At 35.1% G+C, this 22,039-nt stretch overlaps 1 protein-coding gene across 1 annotated transcript in view; it reads left to right on the top strand.

The window, feature by feature from the left end:
• The window catches only part of LOC145683407 (hemolymph lipopolysaccharide-binding protein-like), a 258,619-nt gene that overhangs the window by 144,340 nt on the left and 92,240 nt on the right, over window positions 1-22,039 (top strand). Inside the window, exon 3 of the mRNA XM_081754744.1 lies at window positions 16,917-17,168. Coding sequence (XP_081610870.1) covers window positions 16,917-17,168 — 252 coding nt within the window. The remainder of the gene's footprint in view (window positions 1-16,916; window positions 17,169-22,039) is intronic.

Below are 22,039 nucleotides of genomic sequence, written 5' to 3'. Positions count from 1 at the left end.
ATTTTTTTCTGAGATAGATATTATTGTTTTTTGTTTTTTTTTCTTTTCATTACAGTACTTTCTTTTAATGATTTGCAAGTTTATTGTTGTGGTACTGCACTCATTTTATACATCAATTTGCTCCAGAAAGATCAAAGACCTGACCTAAACCTAGTCATAGTAGTTTATTGATTGCTGAATATAGAGAATACATTTGTTACATGTATGGCAACATGTTTATTTAAAAAGTAAAAATGCTATATATTTTAAAACTTGTATGATTAAAAGGAAATACAATATAGTTCCTAAAAAAACATAATAAACACTAAGCCTTTTGCTACATAATTTTGACAGGCCTACTTATGAAAGGCAAGTTGCTGTCCTAGTAAAAGTCCTTCCTTCGTATGATATTAAAAAAACATTTTCGAGTCGTCTGTGCAGAAAGCAACTTAACATATTTCACAAGAGAAAACAAACATAAATTTTAAAACTTCGATTAGTGAGAAGAAATATAACATACTTCCTAAGAAATAAAAATAAAAATAACTACACCTTTTGTTAGAATGTCAGGGAAGTTGCTGTCTCTCTGAAAGTCATTCTTTTTTGTGATATTTTGAAAAACAATTTTTTGAGTCATTCAAGCACAGAGGAACCTCACATGTATCACATTCCCATTTTGACCGATGAGGTTTAGCTGCTGTGCTGCACAAAGCACATCTATGGGATATACATCTTCTTGACATGTGTTCAGCCTTGTCAAATCTCTTTTTGAGGGGAACCTGTGGCTTGAAGAAACTTTGAGTTCTCGCATAGGTTCTCCCTCCTTTCGGCGTTGACTTAGAAGACCCAATGAAACCAGCAATTACAGCTAGACGGAACTGTTTCGGTGACAGTGACTTACTGCCATCACTTCTCTCCTGAAATATTATGAACCCATTTAGAACGCTACATCCAAGAAATGCCACATTATTCGATGTCACCACTTCTTGCTTTTTCTGTCAATCAAGTACAAAGATTTTAACATATCTGCTTTATCAACATGCCCCATATTCTCGTTATAATCTTTCACCAATTTCAGGCACGAAATTTCTGTGAGCGACCCATCTTTGTTTCTTCTCTGTACCGTTGTGACATCATCAATATCATGAAAATTAGACAGAGACCCAATCTCCTTCTTGTCCTTCCAAACTAAGGCCACAATTCCTTCTTTAGAGCATCGAAACTGAAACTGTCCTCTGGTCATGGATTTATCATTAACAAAATCCTTCGGGAAGCCTGTACGTCCTTGACGAACTGTCCCACATGCATAAACTTTATGTTCCAGTAAGTGCCTCATAAGTGGCAAAGAAGAGAAATAATTATCGAAGTTTACTTGGTGTTATTTTCCTGGGATAATATCAGTCATGTTTTTCACTACACGTGCAGCTAAATTCTTTTCAGTCACATCACTAACCTTTCCAGCATAGATTTGGAACTGTGAGACATACCCACTTTGATTCGCACGGACCCAAACCTTCTAACCACGTTTGATGGGCTTTTGGGGCATATATTGCTTCAAAGACGATCTTCCTTTGAATTTTATCATAGACTCATTGATAGATTGTTTGCAAGAAGGCTTGTACGACTGCTGGAACGTATCTGACAAACAGTTCAGTAGCGGACGTACTTCGTACAATTTGTCGTAATTATCTTCACCCTTTTTGGGTTCTTTCTCATTGTCATTCAAGTGAATGTTGCGAAGTAACCATTCAAATCTGTTCCTTGACATCACCGACGAAATATACAAGTCCCTCAGTGCTGGATCCGATGACCAATAGTCTCTGTAACTGCGCAGTCCTTTTATCCCCATCAACAAATTTATAGCTAAGAACTGTTTAATTTCTTCTACATTGATATGCTGAAAATGTGTGGAACCACCAATTCTTCGCATCACGTATAAATTTGTCTGATATACTATGTGCTTCAGTAGTTCTAATGGGAATAGCTGTAGACATATTTCTACTGGATTTTCTACATTATCTGGTATATTAGGCCCTACATCACTAGGAAAAAAAACACATTTCCTTTGAATATTAGATATTGTTCCCAGATAGGTAGAGCGTTCACAATCATCCTTTCTCACTGTTATGTCTTCCATTACTTCATATTCTTCATCATTGTTTTCTTCAGTCACATTGTTATCACCCGCAATCATGGACTGGGATACAGCTTGCTGCATACACTCATTTTCGTCACCTCTTTCACTTTCGCTGTCGTTCCCAGAAACACAGGAGTCACTATCACTTGGTATATCCTCTAAAATATTATATAGCAGGTCCGGGGTTAGTTCCTGTGAACCAAACTTCTGTTTCGAAAACATCGGAATTCCGGCAAACTAAGTTTCTCATATATGTAAAGCTACCTGCAGCTACTAGGATCACCACCTGTTATGTCCTAGTGGTTTCACTTTCAAACCACACATATATTCATTTATTGCACTCTCGAATATTATTTTTATTTTGCAAGCTATCTTTCACTATATTCTGTGATAAACAAGTTCAAAATACTAAGTCAATAATCGAAAAGAACAGCCGTGTCAACAATGATCCGCCACCAATTGTCGCAGCACGCCAAAACTGCGACCAATTCAAGGCACAACTCAGTTATATTTGCTTCGTTTTGTCCTCTGCTATTGTATCTACGGGTTAATTCAATTTCTGGACAAGAGATGATAGTAGTTACCAGACCTGCGCTATAGTTACACTTTAGTCCCAGAGACAAGAAGTCACGGGGCGGTGATGTATGTGGTTTCGTGGCGTCACCAAGGCTAAAGGAAACGACGATGGTGAGAATGAAAGGATGGAATGAAGAATGTGGGAGGAAAGGGGAAACCTAGAAGAAGCCTACTGACACAGTGCCTGTCCACCACAAAATCCACTTGCTGAGATCTGATAAATCATGCACCAGAGTTGAATGCTCTGACAATGAACAACCGCGACCCTTTTACACATCTAATATAAATAAAAGAAAGAGTTTGTCTGTACGTGTGTATGTGTGTCTCTCTACGTCTGGAGGGGGGCGCGGTGGCTCAGTGGTAGAGCGTTCACCTCTGGTGCTTGGGGTTCCGGGTTCGATCCCAGCCCCCGCCAAGTGAACTTTGTGGTGGACAAACACCGTGCTCGTGGGTTTTCTCGGGGTTCTCCCGTTTCCTTCCACTTTCTTCATTCCACCATTTTCATTCATCTCTCATTATCACCGTCTCCTTTAGCCTCACCGGTATATCCGTGGGACGTAAAACTTAAAGATTTCTCTACGTCTGGATGTGTGTGGTCGGGGGACCATTAGAGTAGATCAAGAGTTACTAAATTTTGCTCAGGGTACCTTGTTCTAGGCCCTAGACAAAGGCGAAGCTTTTTTTCTTTTTGAAAATTCAGGCATTCTCAGGGCATTTACCGGAACATGTAAAAGATATAGTAAAAAATGACCGATAATAGTGTCAAATTCATAGTTTGGGCTATCGCCGAGATCAAGGATGAAACTCTGATCGCATTCTCCCCATTCGCCTACGGACGCGGGTCACCGAGGATAGGGAGGCCAAGGCATGTAAAACCACACCAGAATGACCTATATTATTGCCAAATTTACATATTTCGTTACGGGAATATCAAAACCCAAGTTCGCGTTTACTCTAAAATTTAGCCACATTAGCTAAGGAATAAGGCCATAATAGAACAGGACACCAAGACATGTAAAAATAATCTAGAATGACGGATATTAGGGTCAAATCCAGTTTTCGTCTTCGCTCAGATGGATGGTAGTACTCCCATTGGCATTGATTTCTAAACATAACAACATGAAAAGAATGGGTATTTCAGCTAGCACATCGCTACTAAACAAGAAAAGGAAGAATGAAAACATACCGCTAATGAAATCGAAGTAGAAAGGAAAAAAGGGAAGAAATAATTAAAGATATAGCATTAAACGAAGTTGAGAAGAAGAAAAGGAGAAATATTAAATAAATATTAAATATTATTAGAAATATTAGAAAATGAAAGTAGAATTATAACTGAAGAAGAAGGAAAAGGGTAATAAGCGAAAGAGAATGAAGAACACACATAAGCACACAGGCACACACACACACACACACACTACATATATATACGAGGAGGACCCAAAAAATCGGGAAATTCGTCTAAACTTATTTATTTCTTAATATTTTTAAACCAAAGTTTCATCACCTTCAAAGTATTGTTCATGGACCGCAACGCATTTCTGCAAACGATCCTTCCATTCTCCAAAGCAGTTTTGAAAATCACTTATTCGGATCTTCTTTATGACCTCCAGCGATTTTTATTTTACCTCCTTCACAGTGGCAAAACGCTGTTTTCATGTCACTTTTGAGTCTGGGGAGCAAAAAGAAATCACAGGGGCTAGATCCGGTGAGTAGGGGGATGCACAATCGGTGTCATGCTGTTTTTGGTCAAAAACTGCTTTACGGAGAGGGCGGTGTGGACTGGAGCGTTGTGATAATGGAAGAACCATTCGCCTGTGCGCCAAAGATCTGTCCTTTTCTTCCGGATACTCTCCCTCAATCTTTCAAAACCTAAACACCTCTGGAATCAATGAAACAAATGAGCATAGCCTTGATTTGTGACTTCACTTGGCGAGCTTTCTTAGGACGAGGACAGCCACTTGTCTTCCACTGGCTTTATTGCTGCTTTGATTCGGGCTCGTAGCCATAGGACCACGGTTCATCACCCGTAATCACCTTGGGAAAAAGGTCAAGGTCCTCTTTGAGCTGATTTTGAAGTTCAACACATGCCTCAAGTCGACGCTCCTTTTGCTCGTCTGTGAGAAGGCGATGGACAAATTTGGCTGCAACCCCTCTCCTCTGCAAATCTTGTGATAAAATCCTCTTAATTAAACTCCACCATATTTCAGACATCTCACAGAGTTGATCAATAGTTCAGCGACGGTCTTCACGAACTAGGGCATTTATTTTTTCGACGTTTTCGTCAGTTCTTGCCGATGAGGGACGTCCTGAACGAGGTTGGTCTTCAATTGATATTTCTCCATATTTAAAACGTGCAAACCACTCGTATACTCTAGTTTTATTTAGGGCAGCATTTCCATAAGCAGTCTTCAGCATTACATTAGTTTCCCCGGCCGATTTTCCCAACAGGAAACAAAATTTCACAGCCGCCCGTTGCTCTCGAGAATCTGCCATCACGTTTTCGCCGAACTGGAAAAAGGTGTTTTACTAAACAAACTCTCAAGACCTAACCGATGCACCCACAGCGACACAACTTCGCACACAGACGCCGTTGCCGTGATCGTAACGGACAACTGGTACAACAATGGGTTCCCAACTCTCCCTCCCACCTGCAGCACAATTTATGTTTTTGGGGTCCCCCTTTGTATTTACATTTAATGTGGCATACACCCTTTTATGACAACTGTATGAGGTCGTCCCATCATTTTTCAAGCTTTGCTTACTCTTCATACTTCAGACTGCATCCACCGCTTGTCTACCGTGAACTTACACGGTCATCAACTTAAATTATGTTCCTCATTTTAATCATATCCCAAGTTATCAAAAACACCTAACTTGAAAAAAATGAACTGGTAACCATAAAACATACGAAAAATGAAAAACGCACTAATGTTTAGTTCGCGTAAATTCCGTGTGTAGCTTTTCGATCGGAAACTCTATACAAATATGGCATACAATGAATTCATTGGCATTATTGGAACCAACGCGACTGCTGGTACTCTTGCCTAGCTGCTCTTGAAATGACTTAATCATTTCATAGGAGGTAACAGCGAGAGCGAATTAAAAGCCTGCCCGGGCACACGTAATCTCTAAATCTCTCTCTCCCTTGTCATCTGTATAGGCCCATATGTTTGAATTCATTTTACAGGAAGTAGTTGATTGATAGGTGTTCGTGACTTTGTACCTTGAAGAATGGAGACTAACGAAAGACACCTTCCGCGCTTACCCGACTCCGTCCATGAAAGTCACATGATCAGCTTTGTCGTGACATTTTACAAATTGGGATATATTGTGTTTAATTTTGATATCATGAGTTCTCAAAATCTGCTCTGCCTATTCGAAAATTTCTTTCACTATTGGGAATATTATTAAATGTAGATAACGATATAGTATAATCTATCCCGGAAAATCGGCACTCCGGCGGGAGTTATCATTTTAAAATTCATCATACATACCAAAATTTTCAAACTATTGAACCGCGAGTGTCAAGTCCGTTTTCGCGGCCGCTGAGGTCAATGCTGATAGTCCGATCACATTAACTTCAAAATTCACCGCATTCGGCTGCGTGACAGGGTTTACATGGAAGGATGCCGAAACATGTAAAAATAATCACAAATGACCGATATTAGTGTCAAATCCATAGTTTTCGTGGTTGCTGAGCTCAATGGTGAAACGTAAGATCTCGTGTACTTTGAAATTTAACCCTCATCAGATAAGAAAAGGTCCACAATAGAGGGATCATCAAGATATGTAAAAATAATTTTAAAAATTACCGATATTAGTGTCAAGTCCATTTTCGCGGTCGCTGAGGTAAATGCTGATAGTCCGATCACATTGACTTCTAAATTCACCCATTCTGCTGCGTGACGGGGTTTACATGGAAGGATGCCGAAACATGTAAAAGTAATCCAAAATGACCTTTATTTGTGTCAAATCCATAGTTTTCGTGGTTGCTGAGCTCAATGGTGAAATTTAAGATCAGGTGTACTTTGAAATTTAGCCCTTATCAGCTAGTTTCTAAAGTGTTTTATGGTAATTATCATAAAAACTTATATACAGACCAAGAAGATAGACAGATTGTGATCCAAACCGTACATAACGTAACGAATCGTTCCAATTGTGTTTAAGCTAAGATGAATGATGATTGTGTTTAATAGGAACGAATCGTTCCACTTGTGTTTAAGCTAAGATGACTAGAATAATTTGCTTAATAGGAACGAATCGTTCCACTTGTTTAAGCTAAGATGACTAGAATAATTTGTTTAATAGGAACGAATCCTTCCACTTGCGTTTAAGCTAAGATGACTAGAATAACTTGCTTAATAGGAACGAATCTTTCCACTTGTTTAAGCTAAGATGACTAGAATAATTTGTTTAATAGGAACGAATCGTTCCACTTGTGTTTAAGCTAAGATGACTAGAGTAATTTGTTTAATAGGAACGAATCGCCCTCTTGTGTTTAAGCTAAGATGACTAGAAAAATGTGTTTAATAGGAACGAATCCTTCCACTCGTGTTTAAGCTAAGATGACTAGAGTAATTTGTTTAATAGGAACGAATCCTTCTACTTGCGTTTAAGCTAAGATGACTAGAATAACTTGCTTAATAGGAACGAATCTTTCCACTTGTTTAAGCTAAGATGACTAGAATAATTTGTTTAATAGGAACGAATCGTTCCACTTGTGTTTAAGCTAAGATGACTAGAGTAATTTGTTTAATAGGAACGAATCGCCCTCTTGTGTTTAAGCTAAGATGACTAGAAAAATGTGTTTAATAGGAACGAATCGTTCCACTTGTGTTTAAGCTAAGATGACTAGAACAATTTGTTTAATAGGAACGAATCCTTCCACTTGCGTTTAAGCTAAGATGACTAGAATAACTTGCTTAATAGGAACGAATCTTTCCACTTGTTTAAGCTAAGATGACTAGAATAATTTGTTTAATAGGAACGAATCGTTCCACTTGTGTTTAAGCTAAGATGACTAGATAATTTATTTAATAGGAACGAATCGCCCTCTTGTGTTTAAGCTAAGATGACTAGAAAAATGTGTTTAATAGGAACGAATCCTTCCACTTGTGTTTAAGCTAAGATGAATGATGATTGTGTTTAATAGTAACGAATTTTTCCCCTTTGTTTATTTAATGAAACCGATGATTTAAAAATGATCATAAAAATATTTAATAAATTGAATATACCAGATAACATTTCACGAGAGAATCTACTGTGTTAATTGAGCATACGATATTAACACTTCAGAATTTACTACCGAAAAATAAGAGGAAATTTAAGAGATTAAAATTTATTTATGTTATTCTTATTGCATTTTCGATACTACTTTCTGCTTCATCGGGGTTTATCAATATATTTATTCTTGTTAAGTCTATTCCATTATTACAACAGCATTTGCATCTGCTTCTGACGTTATCACTGGTTTATCAACACGATTTATTATACCTTCGAAGAAAGAGTATTATAAAAATATGGTTACTCAAATTGCTATGTTTAAGAATGAGCTTAATGTTATTAAAGTAATGAATGGAGAATTAGCAGACGAACATATGAAAGACATTGTTGAAAGAATTACCTATATATATAACGAGATAAGATCACACCAAAAATGAACAGATTTTTAAGTTTTATACAATAAATGAGAAATGGCCTCTCAATTAAACAACAAAACAATATTAACATTTTTAAGCTTGTTAAATTGCAAGATCTGGAAGAAGGAAAATCATACGAAATAACCTCATGGAAATTGATACAAACAAAATACACTGGGGAAAGGGTATTAGTATATCTAAATGAGAAATACAAAACCTTATTGCCACAGAGATATATTGAAGATACTGATCAAGTTTTAAAAGAGATGGAAACTAAGAAACTGTTTATGAGGTATGATGGAATGAAAGATCTTTCTAATGGTTACAAAAGACATCAACTGTTCTTTAAAAACGAATCTAAGAAGTAATGATTAAAATTTTATTTCTAAAGTAAAAAATGGAGTGGTTAGTATGGATTCTCAGAGGAAGTTCATTCTTACTAATAATTCCAATGTAATTGTGAAAAATGTGCAAACCGAAACGGAAGTAGTTTTTGATATTAACGTTTGTCTTTTTAGTTTGAATTATGATCAGTGGACATAGTTTAAGAAATCATTGTTTCTGATAGAACACGAGGTTAACATAACATTCCATTATCAGTATCCAAACTTGTAATTTTAAGTATGTTCTAAGTGTATAAGTGTTTTTACGCTTTCAAGACTATAAAAACTGAGGCTTTAGACATACACTATGCAACGTTATGTGATTTTTAAAGTTGTAGATATAAATCAGAGATTTATTTGAGTTTTATAAGCAAATTTATTTCTCTATTGATTGTCGTTTGAATTTTGATAATCGATGAATATTTGGCAAAGTTATAACAAATTCAAAATTTCGGGAATTTTCCGTGGTATCTTTGAGTTTTCAGGAAAATGTTATTCTTTAAAAAATCTTAGAATTTTATGTGGATTATGCTAGTATTTTTTAGTTTTTCAAAACTGACAAAAATTTGTAAAGTTATTAAAAATTAAAATCGTATCCTTAAAGGTAGGCAATCAGTTAGACACTAGAAAAATAACACTTTTAATTCTATTTCGTCGCCGGTTTGACTTTTGAAAATCGGTTAATAAGTAAGGATGGTATAGAGATTTGAAAATAGTATCCCTAAAATACGCTACTGAATGACAGGGTTGGTTATCGTGTTTAAAAAATTATCATGTTTAACTTATTTGGTAGTAATTCATTGGTAATAGTTTCAAAGCTTAATTCGTAATTTTAAGAATTCTGGAAAAAACATGTTAAAAATAATTAGATTCCAACCCTGTTTCAGCACTAGAGATGTGAGTGCTGTACGTGATGTGTTTTGGAACTAGATGCTAACTCCACTGATGAAGATTATAATTTCGAAACTATATTCGCTTGAAAGCTGGCAGTTACGAGAGAAAAATTGAGCGACGAATACATCGCGCGAGCTATGCTTACGGCTGCGTGCACCAACGAAGCTCAACTGTTGAACGAGGATCATAGCCAAGTTCAGTGAAAATGTGTGTTGCACCAACAACGTTCAAGGATGTCTCTATCAAATGGTGGATGAACTTGGTTTTAGCTTGAACGGCCGAATTTGGGGGTTTAAACTTCGTTGATCCAAGTCAGTCTGTTTACATTTAATAATGTCTTTGTATTTTTCCACTAATGAAATTACAAATTTCGTGATCGGAGACATTTTCTGCTCGTGGTTATATTATTTTGTTCTAGATATAATGTATATCAATAAAATGAAATAAATGTTCTGAAATTTTAGGAATACAGTTTTTTTTTATTTTCAGGTAAAGTCTGTTAATTAGCAAAAATAAATAATTAGAATATGTAGCTAGAAAACCTGCGAGGCGAAAACCCATTAGAAATAAACTAGTATTGTGCGTTTTTTTTACAAAACAGCTCAGCATTTTCGATAATGTATTTTCTAAACAATTTTCCAGTAAAGGTTAACGTTAGGAGGGCATAGAAGTTACGTCTATAAATACAGTATTTTCTTGTCAAAATTCCATGCAAACCGCATAAATCTTATCCAGTTATTCCTAGGGTGTTATCAACCAGTTGTGTACAATTGTATAAGACACATAGAAACCTAGCTACTATAGTGAAAGCCACACGTCTCAAAACCACGCACCAAAATTCGCAAGCTACTCATTACAACCTATTTTTGAACCTATTATGGTTTACGCCAAGGTGAAGCTGCTGGGCTATATTCGAGGTGCGTTGAAGAGGCAAATTTGCGATGGTAGGTATACGTGGAAGCAAATTAAGGGTTCACTCCAGCAGACAGTTCTACCAAATAGAAAATTTATAGGTAAAAAACGACGTGAAATATTTTAACATGAAGGAATGAAAGTGTGGATATAAGTAATTACCATCTATCACATCATATTGATATTAATTATTAGTGATAAAGAAATTATTGTATGTGTAGTTGTGCTCTTCTACTGTCCTCGTTTATGTGTATACCTAGTCGCTGACGCACCTGCTCCTTATGAACGCAACCGCTCGGGCCTTCCTACTGCGCTCCTGCTCTAACTCGGTTAGATAGCATTTGTGCTTTTTAATGGCCACCTGGCATAACTTGGTTTGTGTTTTATACACAGTAGTTTTTATCCTATGCGTCTACACTTTATTTATACGTTACTGAGCCATTCTAGTCAATTCCCATGCAGTAATGGAGCTCTTCATTTAGTGCATGCTATGCTAAAAGAAAGCCTTAATCTAACCTGAAAATGTAAAAAAGCGTCAAAATTTGGTAGAACTGCCTTCTCGAGTGATGAAGAAATTAGTACAAGAAATACCAATTTGTAGTAGGTGATCACTACAAGCTAGTTTTGCATTATAATTGCATAATTATGAACAATATGTTTTAAAGCTGTTTCTATAATCAATGATTACTTACATGTGTAACGAATGTATTTTGGGAAATTGGAGCTCAAATCAGGAGGGCGATATTTTCCACAGTGGTCTTTCCTTATGCACACACTTCCACCACTAATGTGCCTGCTTTCGCGGACAAACTCACGAGCGACCCTCAAATTGTGTTCTACTTTGAATTGGAATAAATACAAACTTAGGGTGTTTTGGCCATTTAGCACAAATTCGTGCGTAGTTTTTGCACTTATTGAATTTATAACATATAAGTTTGCAAGCATATTATAAATGCGTGCGTAGCTGGTGGACAGGTTAGAAACTAAAAATGCAGAAGTCATTAGATCATAAATGGAAAGAATAAATGGTAGCGCTCCTCAACTTTATCTACTCTAACTAGGAATTGTAGGCAAACGCCAACAGGGAGAAGGATGTCACGATGAAATATGAATAACTGTTGAATCAATTTTTTCCCCATCAGTGGATTCCAAAAGTTTTTTTTCATTTTTTATTTTCTAGTGGTGGCGAATTTTAATATACTGGGGGAAAATGTACTAGGAATCCACATTGATTATGATAGGATGGTCCATGTGCAGTTAAGGCGGTCCAAAACTACACTGGACCCCCTTAAGCTAACCTGACCTAAGCTAAGCTAAGTTAACCTAACCTAATATAACGTTATATTAGGTAGTCAAACGAAAATCAATAGAAAGAAGTGGTGTCAAAGACACTGGACCCCTTAACGGAACATTGACCGATAGGATTTGGTCATGAGGGAATTTCATGGTTCTTGCGGAGAAGTTCCCTCCGGTCAATTCATGAAATCACTACTGGTCCATATAGATTCGCATTATATTTGTTCTTTGTTATAAGTTTAGTGTAATCTTTATGGTGCAGTTTTAATATAGGGGCTACGGATCCAGAGATTGTAAAATATGTGGAAAAAATTGCAGACGTCTTCAATTTGTCCGTTTTATGTCGAGAACAACGTGCAGTTTTAGTATACGTGTCCATAGTATAAGTAGTAGTAGGAAAGAGTCAGAAGCCCCGCAGGGTTAGTTGGTTTCTGTTCTGGACATAAAATGGGAAAATTAAAGGCTTGCTCATATTTCTCTATACATTTTGCAATCTGTGTATCCGTATAGTAAAACTGCACGGAGAACAGAACCCAACCAACCCCTGCGGGATCTCTAACCCTTTACTACTACTACTAGTACTACTACTTATACTATGGATTCGTATAGTAAAACTACACGCTACAATCTAATCTAAAATCTACTACCAATATTGCAATACCAAGTATTACTCGCTTATTTTATTACAGGTATAATTTATTAGTCCATTCCTTGATTATGTTCAGTCGAGATGCACACAATCTCGAGAGTCGAGAACCCCGGCACGCGGTATGGTTTCTTCATTTGTCATTTTGTTAAACGAAGGTTAGAGACAAAAGATGACAACCAATCAGAGTCGATTTTACAAATTGACCGAAGTTTACTTAAACGAGATTTACTGAACTTCGATTTTCAATGGTGCAACGAAAGTCCGGGAACCACGTTTAAACTTGAAAGTTTAATGTTGAACGCGTCTAAGTGAACGCTCGTTTAAACTTCGTTGGTGCACACGGGTATTAGCTGTTAAATCTAATGTTATCTATATGGGAGACGAAGAATATATCGCCGTTACTTCGCTGTTATCATTCTCTCTCTGTTTCTATTGCACAAACCTCTCTGTCGTTCAGAGCTGAGAGAAGGGAAAAGAGAATGAGAACCAAGAGATATTTCGTCACGGATTCAATGACGTCATGTATTGCGTTGTCTCGTTCATGGGGACTACGTCATTGATACAGCACCATCTCACGACTGCTACCTAGAAGCTATATTGAAGAAAGAGGCTAATGTATATATGTAAGTTGGCGTGAGGAGAAGGAAAAAGAAACTGGATTGTTATTCACGTTTCAAAAAAGAAAGAAAGAGAATGATCACATATCTCATGTACATGTATGCTATTGCCTCTCTTAACTGAATGCATGTGTGTGTGTGTGTACAATGAGAGCTAGAGTGTATATACATATATACCTGTAACAGCTGTATGCAATATACTAACCTTTAAGCTTTTATAATTCAGTTATTTCTGAAGCGATTTGCACCAAACAAAAACTATTTTTTCAATCAAAGACAGCACTATAAGCTATAAGTTTTAGATGTATGATTTTATCATTTTAAATGTGGTAAAAGTTAATGCACAATGTACAATACCCAAACTACTTTGTGCTATTCTTATTTGTTAAAGTACTATGGTCAGTGGCGGATTCATATTTTTTGGGCAGTTAGGGATGGAGGTGAAAAGTGCGCTCACCGTTTGGTACCTATGTTATTATTATTATTATTATTATTATTATTATTATTATTATTATTATTATTATTATTATTATTATTATTATTATTATTATTATCTGCAAATCGGGGACTAACAGGGACATAAGCACCCCACTACGAAGGTGTTCTTTCGGAGACAATGCCCGAAAATCGGGACATGGTCAACTTACTATTACTACTACTACTTCGTTGTATTAAAGTATTCCAAGAAATTTCCGAGATTGTATTCACTTGTCAAGATTGTGCTGCAAAGTAACACTCTCTTCAAAAAACATGAAAACCATCATTATAAGTCGAACATCTATGTGAGCCGAACTGTGTTTTAGTTTAGTTAAAACATTCCAAGAAATACCTGAAATATAGTGGAATATTCGTTGTTCAAGATAGAAACCGGAAGTGTCCAGAATTCCTGGAAAGTATTTATTTACATTGATTTAAGTTAAATTAACTTCATTTGGTTAAAGGTTAAAAATTTATGTATGGAAAATACTGAACCCTATATATCAGGAACGGTGACATTTGAAAAGTATTTAAATTGCTATCGCTTACTGGATTATCTTTGTCCTAATTTCATCTCTAAGTATTATAGCTTCTGAGTATAAAGGTCTCCACGTACAGCAGTGTTCTACAGCTATACTGTATAATGTCTGTTTAAATTTATTTCACGACGTATAATTCAACTCAAGCAGAGTGCCAATCTTTCTTTGGCCGTTGATTTATATCTCACTCTGGTGTGTCAGAGTGGATCACGGTGGGTCGTGGATCAGATTGGCCCAACCTCAATGAAGGTGGGTTTAGAGAGGTCAAAATGGGTTGGTGGGTTAGAACGGATCAAGATGGGTTGTGGGTAAGAATAGATCAAGGTAGGTTGTAGATCAGAGCGCGTCAAGATGTGACGCTTGTCTTGGGTCGGAGCCGTTGGTGGGTCAGATGGTCGTGTGTCACGTTTTCTTTGGCTCGCGTCATCTCGTAAACCACCATTATGTTACGGTGAGGGTTTGCTACTAAATAATTATCCCGAAAATTGCAGTAGGCATTACTGGCGCAAATCCCAGGGGAATGATGAGGACATGTCCCAAAATCTTGAAACTGTCATCCCAATAATCCAATTTGAAATACGTGTTTTCTGGACAAATCTCGTGATTTGTGTCGGACTGCCGCAAGGGACAATGATACGAAATTGATATGCCCCCAGAAACAGTCTCAAATCTGCTCGTTTGCCAATGTTGAAGACAACTTACACCTCCGATCTTCCTCAGTATTGTTTCCCAAATTCATAAATAATTTGAACATCGCTTAGAAAAAGATTATGGGTGCAACAGTCTTACCCGTTCCCCACCCCACCTCATCCAATGTTGAAGAGAGATTTGCTCCGCATTTATTTAGCCGCAACCACAAAACTTTAGGCAATTCACACTCGCTAATTACCATACTGTTGAGGGAAGCAACACTTGAAATTCGTGTAATCATAAAAATTAATGCAGTTAATATCTACATTTCTCTATGCACAACACTAAACATGTTTATTCCCAGTCACAATTCGTGTTTCAACCTTCTCAATAAATATTCATTGTCAAAGTCAGTTTTCCTTCTAGATCACTCCTTTGTTGTAGATCCCTAGTGTTCGTAAAATGCAGCTCTTGTAGAACAGTGGGGAATTGGAGAAACTACGCTCAATTCAGTCGATGATTCCCCGTTCAATGCACAACTTTTCATATTATTGGAATTTTTGCAACTTTATATCACAAATCCGTAAGCAAACCATAAGCAACTTTGTGCTTCATCCGAGGGCGGTACCGTGATCTGTCCTAATCCCAGGGGCCGAGTTCTTGAGTATAGCTCTTTCTTTAAATCGTATCCTGAGACTTGGTTTCATATTCATAACATCACACTGCTACTAAGCCGGTGAAAAATTTCCTCTTGTGTGAGACCATAATACCCATACGGTCTAGAAGAGAATAAAGCGTTTACTTTGGACCCGGTCTGGTTGAGACTATAAGAGCCCATATCGTCGGGAGGAGACTAAGTAGTCTGGACCCACTCCGTACGGTCTGCGACAAACTAACTAGTGTGATGTTACCTCACACAGAGATCAGATCAACTGAAAAGACCAAGAGCTTTGCATATTCCCAGTTTTCATATCATCCTTTTCCAACTATTTTGTTTCAAATTTGTGAAAAGGGAAGGGAGAGAGAGAACTTGAAATCCGAGCATGTTCCAAAATTTCTTTCATTGCCTCTATCCCTTCTTTTCTGCCTGTCTTCAATTTGCACAAGTGTTGCTAACTATATTTATACTTCACCAGAATAGACGTAAACGAATAAAAATCAAAAGAAAATAGAAAATCGATAGTACGGTAATGATTTTCTTAATCATTATAGCTTACTATAAGTCTGAGTACAAACGAGATTTGATACCGATCTGGGATCAGTTCAAGAATTTCACACATAACTAGCTTTATTTCAAGATTTCGTTTTCCTCTCTTCCCTTAATAATTTTTCAACTCGATGTCAGTTTATTGTACCTAAACTCCAAAACTGTTCTCCAAAACTGTTTAAAAGTCTGGCTCGATCTTTTCCCCGATTCTGCTGATTTAGAAAAGATATTATTGTAGACAGAGGAATGAACAGAGCCAACGCTTTTAACCGTACATTTGGAAAATACTTAATTTATCATTTTTTCCCGGTTTGTCTTAAGTTTATAGTCAAATTAGGCAGAAACAAGTCTTAGATTCGTAATTAACACCTTTCCGTCTATACGATCAGCTTAATTGCAGTCTCTGAAAGAATGTTCTGTAGAAAGGAAGTTTCAGAACAATGAAAATTAAAGTAATTTATCATTTTGCTTCTTCTTTCCCCCGAAAAGTGACTTTATATTCACACGACCTTAATTTCAGAACTATATTAAGCGCTCTCTAACCTATAAGATCAGCTTGGCGAAGCTATTGAGCCAGCTCGGGGATGCGTCCAAAGGGAGCGCAGATAGTGTGTGTCCGCAGAGGTGAGGGTAGTGGAAGGAAGTGCGTTTTGAGAATGATACGAGTTTCAACAACCCTTATTATTGTTTCGTAGTAGTAATTCTCCACTTGTAAACAAAATACAGGTTCTGCACGCTGTGCAGAAATATCATACCGGTTTACAGGGTAGAGAAATAAGCCTCCCGTGGAAAATAACATCTAATAAAGCCATTTTTCATATGCACTCATTTGTTTTATTCGTCCACGGGAACTTATAATGATTTTGGTAAAGAGAGTTATTCAAAGCAATGCATGACTCAACACATTAAAAAAGAATATTGCTGTAATTTTCATAGAGCATTATCTTTTAGTAAAACTAATTATTTATTTTCTTTCATTAGTTCCTCCAATTCATCCCGACGGCTACACGTATTTTGCTGGTATTGGGTACTACAAATTCAACACAAAATTGAACAATTTTCAAGAAGCTAAAATTATGTGTGAAGAGGATAATGCCCACTTGGCAATTATCAACTCAAAGAGAGAAGCAAATATCCTGTTTGATATGTTTGACAACAAAAAGATGGCTTGCGTATCTGCTTATATCGGCATCCATGACATGTATGTTGAGGGAGAATGGATTACAATATTTGGTAAGAGACAAATTTTACAGTAAACAACAAAGCGTAAGTACTTATAGCAATCAATACTATTTAAACATTGGAGGAATTCACGCACACAGACACCAAAACAGATATACAAACATATACACATATAACACGCGTAGACCAACGATGAAAATTTCCAGATACCAAAACTCGGTAGGAAGCCGTGATCTAAACACTCATAAAACCAATATATGAGCAGTGCTCCAAAACAAATCTTAAATTATTATTTTTGGATTTTTCAGAGAAACTCTCCCAGAATACGTCAATATACACACGAAAGGGGAACTTAAGATATTACGTTCGTTAATTAAAATTACAAACGTAAGATCTTACATGCAAACAAACATTCACTTATCATAAGCTATAAAATACTAATAAAATTATTGGTACGATCGAAAGTGACTTGCTGTCCAACACAAAATTAATGTGAAATATATATACATTGAAATATGCGAAGTAACAGTATTCAAGATCAAACTTTTCTCAATACTAACTCTGAATTCCTATTCTTTTTTATTTCGATATACTGTTATTATTCTATTGCATGTATGTATTGCAATCCACGGAAAGATAAACATATAGCTTTCAAATATTCCGGTGGTGAGAGGCAAAGGACACACATTAAAAAGGCTTATTGAAGCGAACAAACTATTACTACGTCCACGTCGTTTTTTCTGTGGAAGGCTAGAATTTGATTTTAGTTCATTGGTAAAACAGATCATTTCAGAGACATCTGTGACAGAAATTACACCAACAATGTGGACAAAGTAATGCTCTGCAGCATCGAGTGTTTCTGCTATAAAACACAGGTTTCTCATTACAACTGAATAATAACTGCCTTTCTGAGCCCCTGATATAACGTAGTGAATCAATCATGATGTAACTTGATAACACTTGCGAATATATCAAAGTATTAACTTTCCTAATCTAATTGTATGTTTGTTGACATTATTTTTCTACTGTCCCTTGCACTTTTAGACTTTTGCCCATTACAGCGCCATTTGCAGCACAACCAGAAAATTGTTCCCTGCAAAACTTACGTATATTCACGACGAAAACGTGTATGTAATAAACAGTAGAACTTCCATTTAAGATTTCAAATTTCACCTCCTTCATCCCTCGGGGGTTAAGGAATAAGTTCGAATGTGGTATCAATTGGATGTCCCACTTAGTGCTAAATGTCCTTCTTTTATATCATCATGTCTTTTAGCTCTATGAGTTTTAGTATATTGTTCACTACAACAAAAACAAAGTATAGATTTATTCAATTGGTTTTTTGCTTTTGAATTACTGTAATTAATAATTAATTTCTGTAGGTTTACTCTTGCTTTAGCCTTTTTTATTGGGGACTGACTTGCAGCTCGTTTAGTTCTATATACAATTCGATTTGATTCAGTTCATTCACCTTTGCAATATACTTGCAAAATCTGGATTTTGTCGTTGATATTTATTCGTAAATAGTTCATTTTTGGATAACAATTTTACAAACATAAAACCTTATGTAAAAGACAATGAAAACATGTATGAATTATATATGAAATTTCTATTATATGTTGATATTCTGACGTTTCTACCTTTACTGTTTATTTCATCACAATCTAGTTCATAGAAAGCGTTTACTGATTATTAATCTGACAAGCATTGATGACAATGCTATTTCCTTTTTGTTTGCATAGTTGGAAGAACACAAATTTATTGAATATTTAATTAAAGAAATATTTATATTTCTTATATTTCAACAAATTCTTCATTTTATCTTTTCTTGCATGACGAAATTTCATTTAAATTGAGTGTGTTTTTATGACTTTTCCAAGATATCATATTTTCTCTCAACTTCATTAAAAATTATTTAAAGTTACTCTACATTCACATACGTTAATTTTGATACTAAATTTATTCTATTTATATTTTCGTAGTACTGGTTCAGGGTGAGATCTAATAGGATGTAAGGCTTTGAATATTGAATATGTCAAACGTTTTACATCTCCGCGTTGTACATTGATACTAACATTTCTGTATTTAATTCAATTTTGTTGTTCTATATGATGTTCATCCTTATAAGAGTATAATTATTTAATGATAATTATAATAGATTCAGATTCTCAAGAATGCCGTCATGTCTTCTAGCTTAAAATGCATCCATTTTAGTTCTTACTGTATGTTCACTACTATTTATAAATTCATTTCAATTTGGTGATTAAATTATTTACGAATTAAGTGTTATAAATAAAAGTTCTATATTTTACTTACAGTATATTCATACTCACTGTTATGTCAACGTTTAAACTACTGTGTTTGTTTAGACATAATTGCGTTTTGTTTGATATTGATTTGTATGTATAATTTATAAAATTTTCTCAAAGATTTTATTAAACATACTTAAGTTTTATTACGTCTGTTTTATAATGTAATTTACCATATTTCTTATCTTGATGTAAATATATTATCTTGAACTCGCACATTGACAATTTTTCGTATTTCAAATTGTCCTTTTCTAAATGTGTACATTTCTCATATGTTTTTTGACTGATACTAATATGTTCTGTTCGTATGGTGTATAATCACTTAATCAATCGAGATATTCTTAGTCAGTACTAACGTATTGCATCACGTGTCTTTAAGATGTGATTTTTTTCAATTGAAGTAGGATTACTATAATCTCTTCTATAACTGCTGTCTTCCTCGACACTAGAATTTATGTCCGATTTGTTACAAAGTAAATTATAAAAACTACCTATTTATCTTAGTTTATTATATAAACCATTGGAATTAATTTTGTTTATTACCATGACATATTAGCAATAGGACATTACAGAGACTGACCGATAAAATTTATATATACATGTAATTTAAAAATATTTAGTGTGACGTTTCCAATACCTCAATTCGATTCTGTTACATAAACGTATTATTTGTCTTCCCTTTTATCTGTTTTACAAGCCTCTTATTATTCTAATCAGTATGTCTATATCTATTAATACTGCTATTATTTAGGATCGTCACCATGTTTTAGTAATTCATATGTTAAATTATATGGATTTGTTTAATATTTATTATATGGAAAATGTTTAACATTCTTTTGCATTAGATCAAAATCAGAAGTTTTTATGTTTCCACATTGAATTAAAAGAATTCGTTCTATATGTTATGCACGAAAAACGTATTTAAACCTGCATTTGCTTGTGGATGTATGTATAGATTGTAATATTTTACTGCTGATAATGCCAAAAACGTTAACATTTCTAATATATTGCTAGATCATTTGTTCTACAAAGAAGCAAATTAAATTAACACATGCGTTGTTAATAGACATTTGATAGATTTCTTTCTTAACATTATATAATTATTTTCTGAGGATCAGTGGTCTGAAACATGTTACAAAAAATATGGTGGTAATATTCATTTAAGTATATTCTAGAAGGGTTCTTACTTAAACAACTGAAAGATTAAATTGAAAATTATATTATGGATGCAATTACCGGATTGTATTATATAATTTATATAAGGTTGATTTTCTAGCTTAATTTTAAGCAAAAGTAAGCTTGAAAATTAATGATCGAGTTAATGGATACAATTGACTTTAACAATACTTGCTGTGGATACTTCAGAAATAATGTATGTGAAAACACACCGAAAAACTGTTGTTGGTCTAACTTATCATCACATCAAGCTTTACTAGAGTACTTTATAAAGCATTATGGTGTAAAGTAGAATTTAACAAAATTTAAATGTATCAACTTGATATGCTTTTTGTTACTGAACATAAATTTAGTTTTCTTTAATATCATGTATCATAATATCGAACTATATCTCTAGCGTTTGATATGCATTTTAGCAATGTTTAGACTGGAAACGTATAGTAAGAAAATAAGGTAAGTCAAAAATTTTACTATGAGTGGGTTAGTAAAGTACCATCTATGTATCATGCAATTCGAAAGCAAAATTTGCTATATTTGATCCGAATCTTCACATATTTGAGCTTCTTAGGACATGCTCGGAGTTACGGTTCCATTTCCAATGTGAACTGTTTTCAAAGAAAGTTCACAATCATTAGTTATATTCATCACCCCACGAGCGTTTCATTAGTAACTAACTACCTGATGATAGGAAAAAGTATAGGTATCTTTAAATTTACATCAACGTTTTACCAATATTATTTGCTTTTATTTCTTGGGAGTAGACGTAAAATTTTCGTTAACTCATCTAAATTTGTTGCAAAGCTTATGAGTGATTCCAGCCGAATAAGCCGATTTTCTGTAGTTACTACAAGTTGAATAAACTTGATACCACAGCAGATCCGCATACAGGCATGCCAATTAGATGTTCGAATATGGGCAAGAAAATATGGTTTAAGTGAGGTCCCTCATTAGGATGGTGGTAAAACAAATTGGTATCGTATTTTCTAGCTCCTTCATAGCTTTTGATATGTAACAGTTGTAACCAATGAAATTTGTGCAATTTCTTCTTGTAATCCTTTGTGTAACCTCTTGACTTTGTTTAGCCATTTGTAGATAATGATGGTTGCAGTATTTATTTCTTTCGGTAGGTCACTAAAATGGGAAGGGTGATTAAAGTTTGTAACTCATAATTTTATACACGCGTCATACAAGCTGGAATCCTTCCAAAGCTATATAGTAAGATGCAACAACGAAGTGCTCATCTTTTGAGATTACTGAAATCAAGCCGAAAATTTCTGTTTTCACCTATGAGTGTCAAGCAGGTCGACGAATTATTTTGAAGCTGTCTAAAAGCAACATGTATATATATATTATCAAAAGCACCAAATGATAATACATTTTCTATATATGCTCTAATATAGTATTGAAATTATGAAAAATAATATAGAACAACAATTT

Source organism: Thermobia domestica, chromosome 4, assembly GCF_964235325.1.
Source record: "Thermobia domestica chromosome 4, izTheDome1.hap1.1, whole genome shotgun sequence".
NCBI lineage: Eukaryota > Metazoa > Arthropoda > Insecta > Zygentoma > Lepismatidae > Thermobia > Thermobia domestica.
Note: the sequence above shows the minus strand (reverse complement) of the source record. Positions and strands in the feature narration are given on the sequence as shown.